Source organism: Sardina pilchardus, chromosome 24 (genome assembly GCF_963854185.1).
Source record: "Sardina pilchardus chromosome 24, fSarPil1.1, whole genome shotgun sequence".
NCBI classification, from domain to species: Eukaryota; Metazoa; Chordata; class Actinopteri; order Clupeiformes; family Clupeidae; genus Sardina; species Sardina pilchardus.
In genome coordinates, this window is record NC_085017.1 from 3,734,636 (window position 1) to 3,749,635 (window position 15,000).

At 43.5% G+C, this 15,000-nt stretch overlaps 1 protein-coding gene across 2 annotated transcripts in view; it reads right to left on the reverse strand.

Moving 5' to 3' along the window:
- col16a1 (collagen, type XVI, alpha 1) overlaps positions 1-15,000 on the reverse strand; it is a 115,921-nt gene that overhangs the window by 24,994 nt on the left and 75,927 nt on the right. For both annotated transcript variants that reach the window (XM_062528935.1, XM_062528934.1), the window contains 9 exons: positions 13,922-13,948; positions 10,781-10,837; positions 10,572-10,622; positions 9,135-9,206; positions 7,620-7,673; positions 4,334-4,381; positions 3,558-3,683; positions 1,487-1,528; positions 756-839 (listed from right to left, as the gene is read on the reverse strand). In XM_062528935.1, coding sequence (XP_062384919.1) covers positions 756-839; positions 1,487-1,528; positions 3,558-3,683; positions 4,334-4,381; positions 7,620-7,673; positions 9,135-9,206; positions 10,572-10,622; positions 10,781-10,837; positions 13,922-13,948 — 561 coding nt within the window. The remainder of the gene's footprint in view (positions 1-755; positions 840-1,486; positions 1,529-3,557; positions 3,684-4,333; positions 4,382-7,619; positions 7,674-9,134; positions 9,207-10,571; positions 10,623-10,780; positions 10,838-13,921; positions 13,949-15,000) is intronic.

The following is a 15,000-nucleotide window of genomic DNA, read 5'->3' on the forward strand; positions in this document are numbered from 1 at the left end:
CCAACTGTCACTTCCTATAGTAGTTATACACAACAACCACCAACTGTCACTTCCTATAGTAGTTATACACAACAACCACCAACTGTCACCTCCTATAGTAGTTATACACAACAACCACCAACTGTCACCTCATAGTAGTTATACACAACAACCACCAACTGTCACCTCCTATAGTAGTTATACACAACAACCACCAACTGTCACTTCCTATAGTGGTTATACTGTACATATCAACCACCAACAGTCACTTCCTATAGTAGTGATACATATCAACCACCAACAGTCTCTTCCTATAGGCTAGTGGTTATACATATCAACCACCAACAGTCACTTCCTACAGTGGTTATACATATCAACCACCAACAGTCACCTCCTATTAGTTATACACAACAACCACCAACAGTCACTTCCTATTAGTTATACACAACAACCACCAACAGTCATAAACCATAGTAGTCCCATCCTGCAATAATTATACACATCAACCACCAACAGCTACTTCCTATAGTAAGTTTACAGATCAACCATCCACTGTCAATTACCATGGTAATTGATTGCACACATCAGTCCCTTCCTATAATATACACATTAACCTCCAACAGTCAATTACCATAGTAGTTAATACACATCAGTCCATTACCATAGTACTTATTTAAGTACTATAAGCCCACAGAGGCTCAAATCCACTGATTTTAGAACAGCTAAAGGGTGTTGTTAGGCACAACGCACTACTCTCTACTCTGTCATTTTCTCACCATTTCGCCTGGATGTCCCGCGGGGCCAGGTGAGCCGGCTGCACCTGCACAGCCACCTCCAGCACCTGTCGTGGTGGGATTCACCTTCACACAACACACACACACACACACACACACACACACACACACACACACACACACACACACACACACACACACACACAGGTAGTGCAGTCAAACGTGTGGACATATTATAGCTACAGTACGTATGCTCAGTGTCTCATTCAAGATGTCATGAAATCATTTTTCCAGTGTACACTTGTGTGTGTGGGACTGTAGCTTCAGGCTGCACTAGGATGAAACTCTACTTTTGAATTGTGTGTGTACAAGGGCTGTGCTTTTGCTGAAAGCATTAGACTGTGCAAAAATGTTTATACTGACTATTGCAATATGTGTTGTTATTATTTGTCTGCTGAATTATCAGTATAATGTGATACATACATACTGTATGATGTGTGTTCCATCTCATTTTGTACATTTCCAGTAAAAAAGTATTGCAATATATCGCAATATGTATTGTATCTAAATATATTGGGATATATTGTGACCCATGTATCGTCCGTGATGCGTATTGCATTGTGAGGTCCTTGCCAGTACACAACTTAGTGTGTACAGTGTTCACAAATCACAATCACGAATGAGACTCCACTTTGGATGAGATTCCACTCTGAAGGACTGTGTTTGGGGGTGTTATGAGTGTGTACTGTATGCGTTGGGTCGACGAGACTTACAGCTTCCTGAGCGGGCTCTTCTCCTTGTGGCCTCTTGTGGCACTGAGGACAGAGAGAAGATTAAAAACCCCAGAGAAAGAGGGGGGGATGAGGAGAAGAAAGAACAGATGAACAGAGAATGAAAAGAGAAAAAGAAAGAGAGAGGAGACATATAGTAAATTATCCATGTTCCTGGTATCTGTACACAGTTATGGTTATGGTAGGCCTATTTAGCAGACACTTTTGCCCAAAGTGACATACATAACAACAATACAATAGTTACATTGAACTGTAAACCATTACAAAAGTTGGTAGTAGGCCTACTACACCATGGGGAACAGCAATAATAAAAATGTTAATTTGATAGCCTAATGAAAATAAATAAATAAACAAACCATAACACATAAGAAATGCTTAATAAACTAAGTGCATGTATACTAGCATAAGTGTCAAATGCTGTTTTGTATTTGTCCCCTTTGATCCCACCAACACTCCATCTCACCCCATCATGCAGACGACATCCCTTTGTGTGCTAGAGGGCAGCGCTAAGAAGCTAGCTAGCAATGCTTACAAGCACACCACCACCCACCGAGACCAACTCAGGCAGATTACTGTACAGGAGAAAATAAACGCTCTGTTTAGGCTACTTTCATCTTGGAATCTAGGTTTGCATTTGAGCTGTTAACCTACTGAACAACTTATGTATGGGAAAAACGCCTCATGATTACCATAACAGCTAGATTAGTGACTGAGCTATGCTAATGACTGCTGATCAATGCTGTGCGTTTGCATGAATGGCTTTCTGTGACTCGGAGACTAAAATGCAGATGTTTAACGTATTCTCCTCACAAAGCTGTGAAACATCTTCAGTTTCTGTCTCTAAAAAGTGCACTGTTCAAGGTTTCTGGGTGTGATATTTGTTTGTACAGTCTTTGATGCGAGTATACTGTAGGCTACATATGTTTTAGCTCTCTGGTGGACTTGACGACCCCTAAGAGCTAATACCTGCATGTTACCTACACAGTCATCTGCCTGAGTGTTAGTGACCAAAGCTCTTAACCACCCACCACCTACTGTTGTCTGTCCTGTGTGCTAGTGACCACTGCCTTTCATGTTAGTGACCACTGCCCGTTACACACACACACACACACACACACGCACACATTTGTCTGTCCTGCGTGTTAGTGACCACTGCCCTTTACACACACACAAAGTCATCTGTCCTGTGTGCTAGTGACCACTGCCTTTCATGTTAGTGACCACTGCCCTTTACACACACAGTCATCTGCCCTGTGTGTTAGTGACCACTGCCTTTCATGTTAGTGACCACTGCCCTTTACACACACAGTCATCTGCCCTGTGTGTTAGTGACCACTTCCCATTACACACACACATTTGTCTGTCCTGTGTGTTGGTGATCACTTCCCATTTCTCACAAAAAGTCATCTGCCCTGTGTGCTATAGTGACCGCTGCCTTTCATATTAGTGACCACTTCTCCCACATGCAGCTGCCTGCCCTGAGCGCTGCCTTTCATATTAGTGACCGCTGCTCCTCACCCATGCGCAGCTGTCTGCCCTGAGTGTTAATGACCGCTGCCTTTCATATTAGTGACCACTTCTCCCACATACAGCTGCCTGCCCTGAGCGGTGTCTTTCATATTAGTGACCGCTGCTCCTCACCCATGCGCAGCTGTCTGCCCTGAGTGTTAATGACCGCTGCCTTTCATATTAGTGACCGCTGCTCCTCACCCATGCGCAGCTGTCTGCCCTGAGTGTTAATGACCGCTGCCTCTCATACAAGTGGCCGCTGCCCTAATTAGTGACCACTGCTCTTTACTCATGCGCAGCTGTCTGTCCTGTGTGTTAGTGACTGCTGCTGTTGATGCTAGTGACCGCTTCCCGTCACACACACAAAGTCATCTGCCCTGTGTGTTAGTGACCACTGGCCTGATTAGTGACCCTAAGCCGCACACAGTCGCTCCCCCTAACCAGCTGCCCCTAAGCCGCACACAGTCTACATGTTACTGATCGCATATTTGCGTGTTAATGACCGCTGCCCCTCAGCCTAATTAAAGTGACCACTGGCCCTTACCCGCGCACAGTCGTCTGCCTCCGTGATGCCTGGTCTCCCCTGATCCCCCTTCTCCCCCTTGTCGCCCTTGGTACCAGCACCCCCTGGCACACCAGGCAGGCCCTGCGAGCAGTCTTCACAGGGCTCCTACGTCACACACACACACACACACACACACACACACATACAGGAAGGAGTACACACGTATACATTCACATATGTGTGAATGTACAGTTTGTGCACTGGCAGAACATATACACAAACACATTCGTGCATATGTGCTTGGATTCATATTAGAACATGATAATATAACAAGAGTGCTCTGGATTATGGAACACCGTGGGCTAAATGTTAACATCTATGCATTTGCAGATACAAGCAGCCAATCCGACTAACATGCCCGCTCTCTTCCTACTGTATAGGCTATAGCTAAACATAAACATCATCACAGACGAACCACTGCTAACACTAAGGCTAATGCATACAGCTTAGCATAGCTATCATACGCTAACAACATGAATAATACCGTAATTTCCCGACTATTAGCCACGGCTTATACATTTACAAAATTTCTTATATATACAAAATTTCTTCAGCTATAAGGTTAATACAGGGGGGCAGTTAATATGGTGTTAATAGGGTTTTGTTTCTTTTAATTTGCATAAAACACTGTCCTGCGGCTTATACACAATGCGGCTTATATGCGGGAAATTATTGTAAACAGCGACATCCAATATTGAAGGAACAAAAGGAAAAGGAACAAAAACTACATTTCCCGTGGTTCCACTGAAACTCACATTGGGATCTTTGGAGAGATGCTGAGGCAGAGGGATCCCCACAGGAGGCTGTGGTGATGGGACAAAGGGAACACAATCAGTGTGGCACAAACAGGACAAGAATGAGGTCAATAAGGTCACTGAGGTCAATACATACAAAGAGTAGGTGATGTTTGATTGTTTGATGTTTGATTTGAAAGAGATTTAAAACATGACTTACTGTGAAAGTTAAGATTTGTGATGGCACAGAAGGTTTGCATTGAATCAGCTACAACAGGCAGATGCTGGACATGATACATATTTAAGACCCCCCCCCCCCCGATCTTTACTGAAACACACTACTTTAGGAAGTCTATTTTCTGTAATATTTTAATTTAAAAAATTGAATAAAATAAAAATAAATAAAAAACACGCACTAGGTAGAGCTATATCATACATAAACGCTTCATGTTGAGTTTACGCCAATGTTCAGAATGACATTTTAAGCCTATTTACAAACTCTTTAGATCAGTTTATATTAGAACGATGTGTAAGGCTACTACTACAACGGTGAGTTTAATGAAAACGTTTGATCCATGCAATCTCTCACGGTATTTGCCCCTGGCTTCTGGAGTATTCCACACACACACGGCTCCTTCATGACCTGCCTGTTGGTCTGCGCTGGCATCCAGTCCATGCTGATTCTGTAGGCCTACTCATTTGAATGAACTCACTAACGGCAAGTCTGGATTTGGACAGCTAATGCCTGACATGTTTGCCTGAAATGTATTTGAGCTCAAATCAGAAACGTAATCAACATGTACTTCACTTCACCACGGCAACTGCTTTTTTTTTTAGCTCTTCTCCAGATCGTGGATTTAAAGATAAGCACAGCACAGTACAGCACACAGGTGTTCAGTATAGATCTCCTTCCAATGGAAAACAAGTCTAACATGATGATCTCATCTTTTGATTGAAGCAAAAGTAATGAAATTCTGCACTGACATGTTTTCAACATGACATCATCTATCTTCCCTCATCGACAGTCTTCACCTGACATACTATATAAGATTTACACACATCCCGACACACATGCCGCACACACGCACGCACGCACGCACGCACGCACGCACACTTCAGAGGCTGGACATAGCTAATCTTGCAAATACTGCAAGCAACAAGACAACTGTTGCAACATTTACACCACATGCAATATTTTTGATCGATGCTTTTATCCAAAGTGACCGTAAACAATCAATGGACAGAAGGTTTGACAATCTAGTCAGCACTAACAACCCAATACCAACAGGCAAACAACATCAGGTCATCTTGCCATTTGTCTCAAACCGGTAGACCGATCATGGAGGGCACTCAGGAGTCTTGTTAGTGTTTTCTACTCCAGGTTGGCCTGAGGCCACTTTCAGCCTGTATCATTTGACAGCTTTATGCAGTAAACCTGTAGACTGTACAGTGTATTCTCACAGCCAGACCACTGCAAAAGACCTCTCGCTACACGTACGCATAAATAGTGCTTCGCATCTGCCCAAACAAAGACGTCATCAAGCAAATTGGCATGATCGAGCTTGTGGTGTCATTTGTGTGTTGGAAGCAGACAGAAACCTTTAATTGTAGTCTGTGCAATCACATGCGTCAATGATAAAATACCTGTCAGTTATTACATGTCAATGTTGGATCAACTTTAAATCCAGCTCTTAGCCTGTACCGTATCTCTAGTCTAGAGTTGCTTTTTAGAATATTATCTTGTACAGGATTTTAAAGTATTTCTCAAAGTGAATTAGCTTTTCTGATAAAGCAAGCCTTCAGCCAGCTGACCTATGGCAAGCCATTTGAGTTCAAACTACGACAAGCCATCGGGGGTAGTTTGACTCGGTGCTCGAGGGTAGTGAATTGAGAGTGAAATCCATTGACATATAACAGATGCAGTTTACAGGGAGGGCTTGGCAGGCGCTAGCAGCTGCTGATGCTAACACTGGAGCATTTACAAGAGACTCTACTGGGAATGATATGAAGGGAGAGGGGAGGGACAGAGAGAAACAGAGAGAGAGAGAGAGAGAGAGATGGAGGGACAGAGGCAGATGGAAAGAAAGAGTGTCATGAGAAGGAAAACAGAAGGAGAAAGAGAAAGGATGATGCAGAGAGGTATGGAGAGAGAACAAAAGAAACACGGATTAAAAAGAGAGAGGGAGAGAAAGAGAGCAATCATGGAAAGATTTGGAGAGGGAGAGAGGGAAGAAAATGTCACAGGAGGAGAGCAAAAAACATATGAGAAAGAAAGTGATAAGGAATAAGCTAAACAATGGGCAAGCGGAGGGATAATCACTGGAAGATAATACAGAAATGATGCACAGAACACAGAGGAGAGGACGCTCACTGAGGGAGAGAGAGAGAGAGAGAGAGACGTTCACTGAGGGAGAGAGAGAGAGAGAGAGGGGGATTAAAGCAGACAGCAAGACAAAGAGGCGTGCCTGACAGAATCACACAGAGAGAGGCAGGCCTGAGCCAAGTTTCTGCGGTGGCCTGACAGTCTCATTCTCAGAGAAGACAGAAAGAGGAGGGACAGAATGGAGAGAGAGAGAGAGAGGGGATAGAGGAGGGGGGGAGAGAGAGAGAGCTAGAAAAAAGAGTGGGCAGACAGAGAGACATACCAAGAGGAAATTATCATAAAATAGTTGGAGGGAAACTGAGGAAAGAGAGAGAGAGAGAGAGAAAGAGAGAGAGAGAGAGAAAGAGAGACAGTGTATTTGAGCGAGTAAAAGGATTAAAAGTTCGGAGAGAGTTGAGCTAGTTTGTTGCTTTCAGAGCTTGACTCCGCACACTTCTAGCAGCTCCTCTGGCTGGCGAGACTAACTGTAATCATGGTGTTTACCACAGCTTCTATCAGCGCCCATGGCCTACTTCACACGACTCCACCACCACCGAGCCAGTGGAACGTAAACAGTCCAAGTCCACAGAGCCAGTCACCTCAGAGTTCAACTGCTAAATGAGTGAAAACACGCATGGCTAATCAGCACGGCGGCTCCTGCTGCCTGTCCCAAAAGATGTGTGAAGGGAGGCAGCAATGCTTGTTAAATGCTGGTGCTACGCTAGTCGAAATGCTAATGAGGAAATTCTACGAAAGTCAAATTTAGCCTAGAGGATTCTAGAACAAGTTTAGCGGTCTTTGAATAGGAGTATATTAAATGCCCCAGTGCTAACATGAACTCCTCCATCAGCCAGCCAACCAACCAACCAACCAATGAACCACTCCTTCAGCCAATCGCAAAGCCTCTCCACTCCACTAGCTCCTCCCTCAAGACTGGTTACTTACTACGGTGCCGGGCAGGCCCGATTTCCCTGGTAGGCCATCGTTGCCAGGGATACCCTGTAAGAAGGAACTGAGGTTGAAGGTTTAGCCAGCCGGCCACAGACGAGTCTCCACCCACTCCAGCAGGGCACCCTGGGACATGCCCCTGGTATGTGTTTCACCTGACAGTTTATATTGAGCTGTTGAGGTTGCTTCTTTTTTCTTTATTAAATTAATTTGTCTCTTGTGAGGCTCATAGTGTAGTCTTCACACAGTACCAGGTTAAAGACCAAACATTGCTCAAAGTGAATACTACATTACCCAGAACTCAATTTGTTATTCACTTAGATCTGGGAGAATCATGCCAAAGCATAGCATGTGGTCAGGTTTGAGTTACATCAAGTAGTACACTGTTTCAAGGCTGGAAGGATTCCAGGCAACTGAATAGTCACTCTGAGCTCTGCTTGATTTTTAAAGAAATTACCCGCATATCTTTTCCCCAAATATCTGGGAAAAAAACATAATATTAATATCAATAATATTACGGAAACTTTAAGCATTTAAGCAACCATTTACATGATAAATAAAGTTACTTTTAAATCAACATTACTTTAAGAATATAAACGTTCTACTTTACTTTGCTTTTAATGTAAACATATGAAAGCTGAAGAGCCCCCAGAGAATGCCACCCACCCCAGCAAGTGAAGGGCTCCAGTGCGTCATATAGGTGTTAGCCAATCAGAAAGCAGCATTACTCTTTACATTCCCCACTGACAAATTAAACCAGCACAGTTAACAAAGCCAGTACAAGCTACATTACATCAACAAGCTAATTTTTGCACACTTTTAATATATTACTACAAAGTCATTAATTAAGTAGTGATTACATTAAAAATTACATTACGACTACTTTAAGGCAATTACATTAAATTTTAATTTACATTAAATACATTAGTTCAGTTATTTTAATCTATCGTTTAATATTTACATTTACATTTATGTACCTACATTAATTTATAAGATAAATTTCCATCTGTGACAGGAATAAATTGTATTTTCATATTAACAGTGCTTTTAAATTAGCTTTAGCCAGAAACCAGCGTTGCCCATGCAGGTTTGAAAGAGAGCCAAGGAGAGAAGGCAGGGTATGAAACCCACTCGCATTCACACACCTCACACACAGTAATAACTACAGAGAAATGAAATACTGAATGTGTGTGTGTGTGTGTGTGTGTGTGCGCGCGCGTGTGTGTGTGTGTGTGTGTGTGTGTGTGTGTGTGTGTGTGTGTGTTCATGTGTGTGTGTGTGTGTGTGTGTGTGTGTGTGTGTGTGTGTATGTTCATGTGTGTGTGTGTGTGTGTGTTTGTGTGTGAGAGAGATAGAATAAGAATATGAAGACAGACACATACAGAGAGATAGTCAAGTAGGCTACCAAGCCCAAATGCAATAAGCTCTCTATATGATATGGTCAAACACACACACACACACACACACACACACCCCACACACTGGCACACACAAACCGGCACTCACACGTACCTGTGGTCCTGGGATGCCTCTGAAGCCTTGGGGCCCAGGAGGACCTGGAGGTCCCGGAGGACCCGGGAGGCCCTGAAACACAACCAGAGAGCAGGGACACACACGACATTGAGGAGCTATCGCCATGGAGATGGGTGTGGATATGGCTATGTATGTCGTTATGGTTATGGCTATGGATGTGGTAGGCTAATTGTTAAGGTTATGGCTATGGTTATGGCTATGGATGTGGTAATTGTTATAGTTATGGATATGGATGTGGTTATTGTTATAGTTATGGCTATGGATGTGGTAATTGTTATGATTATGCATGGATGTAGTTATGGTTATGGCTATGGATGTAGTTATTGTAGTATGGTTGTGGCTATGAATGTAGTTGTTGCTATGGTTATGGCTATGGATGTGGTTGTTGTTATGGCTATGGAATGTGGTTATGGCTATGGTTATGGCTATGGATGTGGTTATTGTTATGGCTGTGGCTATGGATGTGGTTGTTGTTATGGCTATGGCTATGGAATGTGGTTATGGCTATGGTTATGGCTATGGATGTGGTTATTGTTATGGCTGTGGCTATGGATGTGGTTGTTGTTATGGCTATGGCTATGGAATGTGGTTATGGCTATGGTTATGGCTATGGATGTGGTTATTGTTATGGTTGTGGACCTCTTCATAAAGGCGATGAGTAAATTCTTGTTCTAAAGCTTTAAGGCCGAACACTCTTTACGTATGCCCATACACGTGGTTACAAGCAGGCTTCAAGAATAGTGATTATTAGCCTACTGAGCATTAAAGCTACAGCTATGTTCATGGTGATGGTTATGGTCATGGTTAGGGGTATGGCTCTTAGCATAAGCTTTTGAAGCAACACACAGTAATAACAATAAACAATATAACATAACAATACATATAAATGTTAAAAACACAAATAGTCGAGTAGAGCACACAGACATGGAGGAGCTGGATCAGTGGAGATACAGAAGTCCATTGATCCAGAAGACGTGTTGATGAAACACGCAGACACAGACACACACATACATACAAATATACTGTAGACATGTGCAAGCAAACATATGCTATGCACACACACACATACCAAAATAATGTAGATATGTGCACACACACACACACACACACACACACACACACACACACACACACACACACACACACACACACACAGACAACACACACACACACACACACACACACACACACACACACACACACACACACACACACACACACACAGACAAACACACACACAAACATATACACAGACAAACACCCACACACACACAGACACACACAAACACACAAACATACACAGACAAACACACACACACACAGAGACAAACATACACAGACACACACACAAACAAAGAGACAAACACACACAAACACACAGACACACACACATACTGTACACACACACACGCAGACCTGAGGACCAGGCTGTAATGCATTCGCGCCTGGACTCACTCCTGGTGCCCCCTGGAAAACAGAGAGGGTCACGCATTAGCGCCATGATGGCATATGTAACGTGTGTGTGTGTGTGTGTGTGTGTGTGTGGTGTGTGTGCGTGTGTGTGTGTGTGTGTGTGTGTGAGAGAGTGTGTGTGTGTGTGTCTATGTGTGTATAAGAATACTCACTGGTCCACCAGCTGTGGTGTAAACTTGTGGTAAACAGTTGCAATCTCCTGGCATTCCCTATGAAGCACATAAACGCATGTACACACACACACACACACACACACACACACACACACACACACACACACACACACACACACACACACACACACACACACACACACACACACACACACACACACACACACACACACACACACACACACAAACATGTCAGTGATATACACAGCACATATTTCCCATGGAAACCTTGCCCATCACTCTCTGAAGCACCACACAATCATCCTGCACCTCATCTCCTCTTATAGTTATCACCCGGCTAGTGGATACCATAGCTTAGCCAGACTATCTTAATCCTCATATTTACTGTTTACTTCATTATACACTTTTCTATTCTACTTTTTCTTATTCACATCAGGCTGTGCCTTCTTAGTTATCTTTGTTGAGGGTGAAACACGGCAGATGAAAACATCGCTTTTTTATGCAATGGTTGATTTTGAGATGTGGGCTAGTTTTACCTTAAGATGTATTCTCTCAACCTACTACAACAAAAAACTTTGATTTATACTTTTAAGTGTTTACTTTATTTCATTCTGTCTTGTGCCTAAATTCACCAAAAGTTAGTATTATAAAATCTAAAGTTAGCACTCTTGAATTTCCCCTTGGGGATCAATAAAGTATCTATCTATCTATCTATCTATTCTATCTAACATGACCTGCTGTTGTAGAGCTCTCTCTCCTGCATGGCGCTATGCACTCCAAATAAGGCACAGAAAAAGTAGACTCAGAAAGTGTATAATGAAGTAAACTGTAAATATCAAGAATAAGATGGTCTGGATAATACTCATTCATTTACACAATTAATTGTTACACTTTTATATTTTCATTTATCTTATTTACATCAGGCTGTGCCATCTTATTTACCTTATCTAATTAATCCATTTTATTTACCTTATTAAATATATTCAACTTATTCACTATTTTACTGTGAGCTCCGGAAGGGCAGTGGTAGTGCAGTGGTTGAGGAACTGGACTAGCGTGCAAGTTAGAAAGTTGTGGGTTCAATTCCACCGGCTTCCACTGTTGTGCCCTGGAGCAAGGCCCCACGTGTATTACATGGTGTCTGGGGGCAATGTAATTAAGCTGACATACTGTTAGTACGTCACTTTGGACAACAGTGTCTGCTACATGTAATGTAATGTACACGTGTCAGCAGATTTGCCTTCAGAAAATGACCCCTCTCTCTGTCTCTTCCCCGTAAATAAGTGTCTGTCTTTCCATCGCTCTGTGACTGCTGTCTCTCTGTGTCTCCTCTCCTCCCTCATGCTGTGTTCCTTATGTCCTTTAGCTCTGTTTGTCTCTCCTCCCTAATGCTGCGTTCCTTCTGTCCTTTAGCTCTGTTTGTCTCTCTGTCTGTCCTCTCCTCCCTCATGCTGCGTTCCTCATGTCCTTAAGCTCTGTTTGTCTCTCCTCCCTAATGCTGCATTCTTTATGTTCTTTAGCTCTGTTTGTCTCTCCTCCCTAATGCTGCATTCTTTATGTTCTTTAGCTCTGTTTGTCTCTCCTCCCTAATGCTGCGTTCTTTATGTTCTTTAGCTCTGTTTGTCTCGCCTCCCTAATGCTGCGTTCCTTATGTTGTTTAGCTCTGCTTGTCTCTCTGTCTCCTCCCTAATGCTGCGTTCCTTATGTTCTTTAGCTCTGCTTGTCTCTCCACCCTTATGCTGCGTTCCTTATGGCCGTTAGCTCTGTTTGTCTCTCTGTCTGTCCTCTCCTCCCCATGCTGCGTTCCTTATGTCCTTTAGCTCTGCTTGTCTCTCCTCCCTAATGCTGCGTTCCTTATGTCCGTTAGCTCTGTTTGTCTCTCTGTCTCTCCTCTCCTCCCTCATGCTGCGTTCCTTACGTCCTTCTCCTCCCGCTCCTCGCTGTTAACAAATTGAAGTTGGCAGTCTGGCGCGTACAACAATTAATAGCTGTGTCTCTGCTGTTGGGCCCTTTTAGTTCGGTCTGGTGGAGATGCAGCCACACACAAAATACAAAGACACGCACACATTCACATGCACACACGCACGCACGCGCGCACACACTGCACACACACACACACACACAGAAATAATACCTCACATATACCTAACCCATACCACACATATACATACATCCCACCAGTGTTGTGCACGTTCACACTCTTCAGTAACTAGTTCAAAGTTCAGTTCACACACGTGCAAAGTGAACTGTTCACGTTCATAGTTCACCATTTTTAATTTTGAACTAGTTCAAATTCAGTTCATTTGAATGAAAATCTGTTTCTGACGGAATATAGGCTACAGCCACCTGTTGTTCTCATCTAATTGAGAATGTCCGTAAATTGGCTTTATTTCGCTGGGCAGATACATTTCTTTTAGGTCTATGGCAGATACCGACGCCTAATAAATGCGGCCGCGCATTTATGAATGATTAATAATAAATGCGTCAGCTGTGCATGCCTGACCGCGGAAGAGTGTAGTTTTTACATTGGGAGTATGGAGGAGGCTGCCTTGCTGAATTACCTGCAGCGATGGAACTTCTCAGTGACATAGGCCTACTGTAGGGCTCTTTGAACACGTTATGCATCCCTCTATCATCACTGACAAGTGCAGAATCTTTCCGCGATTGCATTCAGATAGCAGCGGTTCTGTGTACAATGCATCATGCGTAACGTGATCATGGGTAATAGTAAGGTAGGCTAGTGCAAAGCTGTAGTTTAGGAGTGGCGCCCGTGGGCAGTGAGTGTGACAACGACATAGCCTACTGTTTCTAAATTGCCAGCAGATAGTGTCACTCGACTTCTCAGGACAAAATAAATTCCGTAACGTTTAATTGGACAGCAACAGTGACGTTCGTCGTTCATTTCACATAATCTGAGCGAATTCACGTTCAAATTCATTATTTACAAATGTGTTGCGTTCAGTTCAGCGTTCACAGAAAAATGAACTTGTTCAATGAACGCGTTCTTTTGAACTCGTTCATGCACAACACTGCATCCCACCCCGCCTCACTCACACTCACACTCTCCCACACACACACACACACACACACACACACACTCACACACACTCACACACACACACACTTATCAAATAAAGTCTGCTGAAGTGACACACGTACCTTTTCGCCTCTAGCTCCATTAGTTCCCTACAAAGAAAGACACACACACACACACACACACACACACACACACACACACACACACACACACACACACACACACACACACACACACACACATTGTTAGCACATTTAGAGGGTGTTGTGTGAAGAGGCTTAGAGGTAGAACCGTTAAAGGCAGCAGGGATGTGAGGACAGATGGGGTGAGGAGACATGAGGACAAGAGACAACATGACACAGACACACACAAACACACACACACACACACACACAAACAAACACACACCCCTTGTTTACCGCCCCTCCCCCCCTGTGTGCGCAACACACAAACAGTTCCTGCAAAAACAGTGGCCACAACAACCTTAAACAAAGCATCAAGAGCACAAACAAACACTTACACATGCTGTGCTGAGAGGCACAGAAGATGACAAAGACAAACACGCGCGCACACACACACATACACACACACACACACACAAACACACAAAGCTTTGGTAGCACTAATGAACGCAAACTCGACAGACACAACAAACTCTTTGCCAAACTCCCCAAGATCCCTCAGGGTATGCAGACTTTTATTTCTGAAGCAGACAGACAGAGAGAGAGAGAGAGAGACAGAGAGAGAGAGAGATAGAGAGAGAGAGAGAGAGAGAGAGAGAGAGAGAGAGAGAGAGAGAGAGAGAGAGAGAGAGAGAGAGAGAGAGAGAGAGAGAGAGAGAGAGAGAGAGAGAGAGAGAGAGAGCGAGGGGGGGGGGGGTAGTGTTGTTCTCGTAGGGCTTTTATAAGCCCTGTGAGGTCACTCACTCAGGTTTAATAACACACACATAACATCAAACACATAACACTTGTTGTCCCTGTGGCAAACAGATGAGTTGGACCGACTTAAAGAGCTTCAAGAAGGGAAACAAGGGAGTGTGAGAAAGAGAGGGATGAAAGAGTAAGAGATGGAGAGGTAGAGAAAATGGGGGTGAGAGAGATAGAGAGAGATAGAGTGAGTTAGAGAGAAAGAGAGAGAGATAGAGTGTGTGAGAGAGCGAGAGATAGAGATAGAGAGAGCGAGAGATAGAGAGATAGAGGTA